This window comes from Pelobates fuscus, chromosome 3 (genome assembly GCF_036172605.1).
Source record: "Pelobates fuscus isolate aPelFus1 chromosome 3, aPelFus1.pri, whole genome shotgun sequence".
Taxonomy (NCBI): Eukaryota; Metazoa; Chordata; class Amphibia; order Anura; family Pelobatidae; genus Pelobates; species Pelobates fuscus.
Genome location: NC_086319.1, coordinates 270,222,429 through 270,232,353, shown reverse-complemented (window position 1 = coordinate 270,232,353; position 9,925 = coordinate 270,222,429). Strand labels below are relative to the sequence as shown.

Below are 9,925 nucleotides of genomic sequence, written 5' to 3'. Positions count from 1 at the left end.
GCTGTCTTGAACTGCATTTGGAAATTTGTGATTGGACAGCCACAGAACGTCTGGGATGGAGGAGGAAGGGAAATGCTTGCAAGAGATCGGCAGCTCTTGCCAGTTGCTTTTAGATATAACCCAATAAAAAAAAAAAAAAGGCCCCTTATTAGGGTAGTGGAGTGTCCCTTTAAGGATTCATTAAGAAAGCAAGCAAAACATAAATTAAAGTAACTTTCAGTTGTGCTTCAGAAGGGAGCATTCCTTCTTGACCATGAGTGAGGCATATTTTTATTGTATGGACAAGCTATATATCCTGCATATTGGCAATTATAGTATATATAATTATTTATATAGTTCTGTGATTCTAAATATAAAAAGAACCCTTTAGTCTGTAAATGAAATCTCCTTTACTCAACTCTCAGTGGATTCATTGTCATTTGAATAGTATGATCGTAAGTTGTTTTTAATGGACAGGAGGTAGATATAGGAATCCTTATCACACAAGCAGGAAATACATGTACAATACATGCTTATGGTAGTGGTACAGAAGAAGTAACAGACTATATATACACACAATATTTGGTTTTATTTACAAAATAGAGAACACTATTTCCAAAAATAAAATTTATGAATCTATACAAAATATTTACAGATATCAGAATAACTTAGAATAAATATAAATATAAAATTACATCTTTTGTAAACAATGTGAGACACATTAAAAAAGCATGAATGTAAAGCACAATAGGTGTGAAGTCCTGAAGGGTAGACAACCGGAGTAAATTTCCCTGGACCAGTAGTCTCCGGGAGTGATTGGCTACAGCATCACGACATTTTTCAGTGGATTAAAATAGAAAAAGATAACTTATGATGCTGCCAACAAGGTACTGCAGGAGTAAGGCAGCAGGCAAAAACTGTGCAAGGTCTTTGCTAGCACAAAGGTTGGCATGTAGGAATATTTCCAAGAAGACTACAGGGGGTTAGTCAGGGTGACAGGCTAGGATGAGTATGTATAGTGGTTTCGGGGTGCTTGCAAGTGACCACAGGGTGAGACAAGTCTGTACTGGAACCATAGAACATGCAGGTTGTCATTGGGGTCAATGTGAAAGAAAGTCTGTGCCTCAAATTTATGCCCAGCTATCAGGGAATACCCCCATCATGTAGGGCATATGAAGGGACATGTATGTCATGCCCCCAGTAATGTCCATCTGTCACATACATTGCATGCTCTGGATACGAAGGAAACCACCCTTCCTCCTCCCCCCACCCCCTCAAAAAAACAAAAACAAAAAAACACCATACAAATAAATTGATTTTAACGTGCCCTCTTCTGCCTGAAAGGATTTTGGACTGAGGTGTAGTTATACAAACAGTTTTATATGAAGTTAGCCCTGCTTATACTTGTTTAGTGAAAGCTGTACTGAAGGGGAACTAGAATTATTGAAACCACAACATTAGGAACATGATGCTTGGGTTTCTAAGAGTTAAATGAAAATCGCAGCATTGTGTGTGGAAGGTGTTCAGAAAGTATTTTCTAACTGTCTGAATGGCCTCAGCTCCTTGGTAAGGTTGGTTATGAAGCATGGCATCTCTTTGTAGCCTGCATATGTGCCACGGCTTTGGAAATTGTAGGCTGTATGGTAGGAAATGAGTGTGAAGATTTGATTTAGTGCAAGCTCGCGTTCCTCCCCCTCGATAATGTCACATAACGTTTGTAGGAAGAATGAGCCAGCAGGATTCTGAAAAGCCACGTACCCTATGAAGAGGAATGTAAAATTATTACATAGCTACTGCCAAGTCATGTAGTGTATATCAGGTATTACAATAACAAGGAAACACACAGCATTATCAAGAACCCTATTCACCAAACCTCAATTCAGTTAAACTATCGTGAGTGGGTGACAAATCAGATGAATAGCAAACAGTAACATTTAAGAAGTTAAAAATAAAATAAAAATTTGTACATCTTTGTAACCAGTATTAGTGAATCCCCTTCAATAATGGATTTAGCCAAGGTGGTGGATAATTTTTTTTTTTTTTTTTACATACGCACCATTTTAGGGGTTTGTTTTCCCAAGTGAACTCAGCTACTATTCTTCCTGATTCCAGAATATTTAGCAGTTCAAAGTGTGCCAAGTGCGGTGTTCACTTGGGAGTTATGTAATGTCTAGCTGAACACCATGCTTGCTACAAGTATAACTGAAACGAATTGCTAGAGTTTGTCATTAAAAGAACACTCCAAGCACCACAGCAGTCCACTGTAGTGGTTATGGTGTCAGGAATGCCCTGGCGCACTCCATTTGCAAATTATTTAACATCTTACCTAGGGGTAAGACAGTTTACTTCTTTTGGGCAGCTATAAGCTCTCTGCACTTAATAGCAGGTCAGTACAGGGCTTAGCTCATTGGCACGAAGCTCAGAAAGCCAAGCATGACCCTTGGGGGAGCTTCAAGCGAGGCCGGCAAAACCTACAATAGTAATATCTCAGACTCCAAGGTAATAGCTACAGAAATGTTATGGGACGTGCAGATGTTCAGAAACTTTGTTCACATACCCTCACTGGTTGCAAACATTACAACCGTGTCACTTGGGAGATTCCAGCTGTGACAAAAAGTGTCGGCCTCACAATCGGCAGAGTCTGTCTCCAGTACCACTCCTTCATCTATCTCCTTTCCTCGGCAAGCCTGTAGACAAACAAGAATGGAAGGGGTTATAGCTTTTGTGTCGCATCCCAGTAATGCCTTACAACACATACATCTATATCTCTCTCTCTCTCTCGCTCATGTTAAAATATTCCCCTGCAAAAAGGGGGTGACATAGAATTATAAAGAGGTCAACAAACAGTGTACCCAGCGGGATGAGTGAGTGCTAGGTGAACTAACCGAATACAGAATATATAAAATGATACAACTTATGGTAAAATAGAAAGTGCAAATAAATACGAGGCAGAATTGAACTGCTTTAGAAGGAGGGATTATACAGATAACCGGTATGTTTCTCTAAAGAAATGGGATTTTAAAAGTGGAGAGCAAGGCAATACATAACAATGGGGATGCCATAAACAATTACTGCATGTGAGTGTCGGGGGCTGGGGTGCTACAATGACATCCAAGCGGCACTGGCAGAACAGAAGGTTAGATAAGAATTTCAATTTAGTGATGATATGTAAAGAAACGATTCATAAATATGCCCTTTATTCAATTACCAACAGATGACCTAGTGAGGACTCAGTTGCAGAGAGCTTTGTAGATAGACATCAGGATTTTAAACTGAATTCAAGAGACATTTATGGGAAAATGTGTGAAAAGTAGAGACTTACAGTTTCATTATGAACTATGAAGATGAAATCAGTGCATGTGTAAGGCTGATGAGGAGTTACCATAATCAAAGAGAGTTGGAGCACTGGGGAAAAAGACTCGTACCTGTATGAAGAATAGCTTGGGTATTCCAGCCAATGCAGGGCAGTTTTTTGGAGAAAGGGAATCATACAAATCCCTCAGATAAACAGGCTCACCATAGAAGTCATAAATCAGCCCTTCCTGGCCATGACTTGACAAAATGCTGATAAAACATTCTCCTTGCACAAACCTAGATTCTAAAAAAGAGAGAAACACTCATCAACAAATGATCTGCAGTAGAATCAAAAACACGACAAGCCAACAAGGAAACAGACATGGAACTTTGTTCTCTCTCATATAGGTTTTCATGTCCATACATTAAATACTGTAATTACAGACAGTAATTCTGAACCCACAAGGCCTAGTACCAACAGCCACACACAAAATACATACAAAAAAAACAAAAACACACTTTTTTTTTTAGATCAGACAACATTACCCACTGTCTTTCTCCAAACCAGTTTTCTATAGTGTTATTTGTGTGCACCTGTTTCAACAAGAATGAAGATGCCTAAAGTCAACATTGCCTAAATTTCTTACCGTTCTGGTAGATTTCTCTGATTTCTCTGGCACTCACATCCAGGTGAAGGGAAACATTGTAGCCAAGCAGGGAAAGGGCCCTGAAGAGCCGGTCTGTGTCACGTTTTACCCCCTTGCGTGGTTCCAACATGTCCCTGCTGCACTCAGAGTGATTGTGGAATTCGGTCATGGCGATGATCAACGCCCGGCCTCTTTTAGCCTTTGACATAATGAATCACTAAGCAAAGGAGAAGTCAATTGCTATGATGATCAAAAGTGTCACTCAAGAGTCCTATGCAAAAAGATACAAAATAATGCTCAAAACTCCAAATAGTAGCACAATGACAAATGAAGAGTGTCAGATTGACTCTATTAATCTAATCTTTAGGATCATCAGGATTTAGAAGAAGTTGTCCTGAACATCCTCAGTTAGGCTTCTCTTCTATTAAACCTATTATTATTGCCATTTATATAGCGCCAACAGATTCTGAATAGTATTCCTTTCCACTAGTAACATCTTTATAAAACGGGAGATCCTGACTGACCCCATTGCCTTCTTTCAGGGAAGATCCATTATGCCAAAATAATCTGCAATGAATGTCATGCTGCTAGAATTCACACTGTTGTCCAACAACAAGACTTTTCTTTTTTCTGCATGGTCAATGCTTCATACAATTAAAGTATATGTATATTTATTTATTTATTTATTTATTTATTTTTTTTAAATGAGTATCTAATGGATTATTTTTATTCAGGTTCTAAGGGCTCTCTGTAGCTAAGTTTCCAGTTTTTTTTTTTTAATATATATATATATATATATATATATATATATATATATATATATATATATATATATATATATATATAATGAAGTTCAGGGTCCTTGAATCATGACCACTTCAAGACATTGTGCATGGATAACCCATAATCTGATAAACTATGCTGGGGCTTTATTGGATATGAATGACTTTCAGTGAAATCAAAGGGGGAGGGGGAAGGAAAGTGAAAAGTTCAATTCCCAACAATTCACACTGCAGTGAATAACACTGCCTACAGGTATTTTTTAAAAGAATGAAAAATAGAAAATTAAATAAAATAAGCATATATGCATGCATAAGCCACACCCATGGCGCAACTATCGCAGAATGAACTGGTACAGAGGGGACAGGATTTTTAGAATCAAATTGTTTCAGTTACATATCTTAAATAGGAATTGATTAAGAACCATGGTAATAACATACGGACAGATAGTTCTCAAACACTAGTGAACTTTAACTCTCCCCACACCGCCCTCATTAAACCTCTAGAATACAGGGTTATTCAATAAATTGCAAACTCCAAATTAAATTGAAATGGAAGTCCAGAGTAGCTGAAATGAAAGCACAGTTTTTTTAGAGGCAGTTTCCTACTTGGCTATTTTGACTTTCAATTTAAAAGTCACTTTGAAGTCTCATGTTAGTAAATAACCCTGTTTGAGAAAAGCCATGCATGAGGAAAGAAAAAAAATACAAAATGACAAGTAAGAACCATCATATGCAGAATGCAATATCAAGCTGGTTACTATCCCAATAAAGTAGGTTAAGTGTTGGTGAAGGTTTAGGCTATGTTGGGGGACACATCATTAATAGGCTTACCTTGCTCCCAAGCCTTCTATTCCAAGAGTCACTGTGTCTGGCCACATGCAACATAAATGTCTTCCTCAGTGGGTGTGCCCTGTGTGTTTAATTGCTCACTCCTCCTGTGTCACTTCAAACACATCCTGAACAGCTAGATTGCATCACTTTGGCTTTATTAGCCTACTTGTAAAAACTGCTGTAAAGGAGACATTTTATTTATTATTTTGCACAGACTACTGTGTAGCAAATACAGTCTGCAAACAATGTATGCCATCTGCTGAGCTGCTATATGCAAATACTGAGTGTACCTTCAATACAAAAATACTTAAAGGGACACTGTAAGCACCCAGACCACTTTTGCCCATCGGAGTGGTCTGGGTGCCAAGTCCCACTACCCTTAACCCTGCAAGTGTAATTATTGCAGTTTTTATAAACTGCAATATTTACCTTGCAGTGTTAACTCCTCCTCTAGTGATTGTCTACTAGACAGCCACTAGAGGGCACTTCCGTGTCTATAGCACAGGTTTTCTGTGTGAGGACCTCCAGCGTCGCTCAATTCCCCATAGGAAAGCAATGAAAGCATTTTTAATGCTTTCCTATGGAGAGCTTTAATGTGCGTGCGCGGCATTGGGATCAGTCTTGCCCACCGGCTGACGTAAGGAAGAGGAGGAGCGGCGGCGAGCAGAAACCACTGCCGAGGGACATTGGTGGGTGTCTCAGGTAAGTGACTAAAGGGGTTTTCACCCCTTCAGCAACCGGGGATGGGTGGTGGGAGGGAGAGGGGACCTGCAGTGCCAGGAAAACGGTTTGTTTTCCTGGCACTGGAGAGTCCCTTTAAACCAGTACTGTCACATGTGAGATTTTTTAACAATCTTGTATCCTCTACACCCCTTTGTTGTTATTTTCTTTTTTCCTCAGTCTTGTTTTTTTTTGGGTGGAATCAGCACCAGATGTATGTTACTTTATAAGATTATTGTTGGACATACTGCCCTTATGGTTTGAAAAAGTAAAATGTTATCTGGTTGCTGTACATATTGTATCAGTACCATGTAAGCACCCAGTGCAGTTAATTTAAAAGGAGACACCACACACATAGAGCACACCAGCATGCAGAAGTGCTTTATGTGTCTGGAGCCTGTCACATTGGTGAATGTTAATAAAAAGGCAGATTTTAATATAAATCTGCACCTTTATATTTGGGGGTAGAAACACCTTCCTGGCCTTTCAGTCAGTATGCAGGGGGAGATTTTCTTCCATGGAAGTGGCAAACCCACCTTGCTACTAGGTGCCTGCCTTCAGCCCTTGTCAGTGAGCTGTATTACAACTCATTGAGAAGCATTGGAAAGCCACAAGCGGGTGCACTTACAGCTCCAGCATATTTGCTTCTCAATTATTGGAGTATTTCAAGGCACGAACTGAAAGGGTGGGCTAAGGAAGAAGGGGAGGGCTTTAAAAGGCTGCAGACAATAGGTCTGCAGCTTTTGCAAGCTGTTTTTAGATGTACTTCCAATGATATAATGCATAAATAGGTGCATACATGGTTCATTGGAGGTATATCTACTAAATTGGAGAGTTCTTGAAAAAAAGTTAGCAAGAGTTTTTTTGTTGCAATACTATATATTTTTTATATAACAAGAAAATATATATTACAAGAAAATTTATAGGAACGATAGGTTGAAGAGGACCCTGCTCAAACGAGCTTACATTCTATAGGAGGTGGAGTGTAAAACACAATAGGACAGGGGATGGATGCCTTGCAGTCCTGGAACAGCCAAAGCTTACCATGTAAATTAATTTAAAATCTATATTGTTGTATGCCTATCTGTCTCTCTTTTTCTCCCATATAGACATAGATACAGATTCTCTGTGTGCCTGTGTCTCTATGAATGTATGTCTGTGTTTGTATAACAGTGCACCTGTATGTGTAAATTGAATGACTGTGTTTGTTTGATTGTGTGCCTTTTATGACTGTGTGTCTGTATAATCTTTGTGACTGTGTGCCTGAATAACTATGTCTGTGTGCTTGTATGGCTGTGTGCCTGTATGTTTGTGTATTTGTGCATATATGTATCTTTGCCTGTATCTATGGGAGAAAAAGAGAGAGAGTGGCTGGGTGAAAGAAAGAGACAGAAAGGGGCTGGCGGGGAAGTAAGAAATACATAAGAGGGGTTGTAGGAGACACACTAAAGGGGGGTGTAAGGCACAAATGGGCCAAATGGGTAAGATATTCAAGAGAGTGGATATGAAACACTAATGGGGGTGAGAAATTCAAAATGGGGGCTACGAGACACAGAAGTGAAGATCCATTTTTTTTGTGGGGGGAGGGGAGGCATCAAAATGCATCTTCGCCTATGTAGTCAAAAATCCTTGCTCTGGCCCTGCCTTTGGTCATAATAGTTTTCTATTTACCTTGTAACAAGGACATACAGCACTCGTACCTTGTTACCTATGGCCATATGATTACTTCCTGCAATATTAGAACCAGTTTCCACCATTACCACCGTTCTGTGAGATTCCTTCCCCCAAATCTGCTATTTCTTATTGTGTCCATTTCAGTTAGTGTATCCAAGGCAAAACTCAATAAAGCCTGATTAGATACACATGTACACTATTTGATACTTTATCTTATGCTCTACACAACATTTACTAGTTTTAAAAACTAGTGTTCCACCATTTTGTAGTTGCCTAATCCACAGGGTTCATGCCCAGGAAAGACTGGTACTATCCTCTCTGATTCTTTTTCACCTGCTGGTCGAGTGACAAAGCTGGTCGAGTGAAACATATATATACTGTAAAGTCTACTTGCAGAGGTCAGGAGCATAAGAACAAAAACATAATTTCGTATTTTATAGTTTGGTCATTTTCAACTCCAAGTGAATAAAGTCTGGGCACTGATTCATTCAACTGCCCTCCAGTGGGCTCTCGAATACAGTACCATACTACAGTACCTGACACTGTAGTATAGTACAAAATTAGTCCAGTTAATTATATATGATAGAATAGAATGCAGTGGTCTATTAAACGCCATCTAACGTATTCAGGACAGAACAGATCACAGTGCCGGGCATTATATATGCTTATTAGAGAAGTGATGTATCCTCAGAATTTTATTACATTCATTAATCATCTGACACTAAGTTACATTTCATGTCATGTGCAAAGCTATAAAAAAATAATTAATCCAATGTTATCACTATTATCTGGGCAGGGATAGACTGTCATGAATCATACTCTTGTGCACAGACGCAAGTCACATGACAATAATCTAAACTTGGGTTTCATTCTTAAACCATTTATTATACCACAGGAATCAACAGCATGGAGTTGCTGATTTAGGCCGGCCTTCCTGAACAGCTAGAAGTTTCATTTTATGTGGTCAGGAGGTTCACAAATAAGCTGCCTCAAAATTATACATTTGCAGCCAATGAACATAGATTGATTCATCATAGTGATCCCATGTAGAGATGTCCCGAACAGTTCGCTGGCGAATAGTTCCTGGCGAACATAGCTTGTTCGCCACGGACGGCGAACATATGCGATGTTCGGTCCGCCCCCTATTCGTCATCATTGAGTAAACTTTGACCCTGTACCTCACAGTCAGCAGACACATTCCAGCCAATCAGCAGCAGACCCTCCCTCCCAGACCTTCCCACCTCCTAGACAGCATACAATTTAGATTAATTCTGAAGCTGCATTATTTTTTATTTTTTTTAGACAGAAGTGTGTTATATTTGAGCATGCTAGGCTGAACGTGCGTATATCATGGCTAGTTGCACTGAGGGTATGAGTATATAGCAGCACATTGTTGTGAAAGATGGCAGTCATGTTTAGGGTGTAGCTTGCACATTATCAACTGTGTATTTATATCAGCAGCTCCACCACTAGTTATTGTCAGGGTTTCTTTGCTGTTTTAAACAGCAACCCTTCCTTTTTTCAGCGAGTTTTCAGCTGTAATTAACGATCAGCTCCTTCAGTATGTTGCCACGGTTACTCACCTGAGAGTAGTAATCAACCCTGCTGCTAATCAGTTCAGCCTATTTAAGCAGAAAATCTCAGAACCTCCTTGCCCTTCCGTGGTTTCCTGTTCCCCAGAAGTCTCCTTGTTCCTGGTTCCTGACTACGGCCTTCTTCCTGACTCCGCTGCTCTCCGTGTTCCTGATCCTGGCTTGTCTGACTACCCGCTCTGGTGACTGACCCCTGCTTGATTCCTGAACTTTGCTTTTGGTTATTTATTTGTTATTTATTAATAAAGGTGTGTTTGCATCTAGTTCTGTCTCTGTCTGGTTCCTGGTCCCTGACAGTTAGAAATCAAGTGTGAGTCGCCCCATGAGATGAGACTAGTGAATAACATAATACATGAACGGTTAAGGTAAAGGCATGTAAGGAACTACGACAATAAACTCTTTAGGA

The 9,925-nt window shown here is 39.5% G+C and overlaps 1 protein-coding gene across 2 annotated transcripts; it reads right to left on the bottom strand.

The window, feature by feature from the left end:
• Positions 1-1,261: 1,261 nt before the first annotated feature.
• On the bottom strand, positions 1,262-5,575 carry LOC134601108 (caspase-7-like). 2 transcript variants are annotated; one of them, XM_063445539.1, is made up of 5 exons: positions 5,534-5,575; positions 3,921-4,191; positions 3,405-3,577; positions 2,537-2,666; positions 1,262-1,738 (listed from the first exon to the last, which is right to left on the bottom strand). In XM_063445539.1, the coding sequence occupies exons 2-5, from the start codon at positions 4,126-4,128 to the stop codon at positions 1,503-1,505; spliced, it is 747 nt and encodes a 248-aa protein (XP_063301609.1). In that variant the 5' UTR covers positions 4,129-4,191; positions 5,534-5,575; the 3' UTR covers positions 1,262-1,502. The 2 variants fall into 2 exon arrangements, with proteins under 2 accessions (XP_063301609.1, XP_063301610.1); XM_063445540.1 differs by having other exon boundaries at positions 3,921-4,137; positions 5,534-5,556.
• Positions 5,576-9,925: the final 4,350 nt, after the last annotated feature.

Bases quoted from the DNA above. Each gene is read 5' to 3' on its own strand.
- LOC134601108 (XM_063445539.1), bottom strand. From the start codon at position 4,128: ATGTCAAAGGCTAAAAGAGGCCGGGCGTTGATCATCGCCATGACCGAA. The intron at 3,578-3,920 runs GTAAGAAATTTA...TCTCTTTTTTAG, and splicing joins CAGAGAAATCTACCAGAACG to AATCTAGGTTTGTGCAAGGA. The intron at 1,739-2,536 runs GTATGTGAACAA...TCCTCTTCATAG, and splicing joins AATGTTTGCAACCAGTGAGG to GGTACGTGGCTTTTCAGAAT.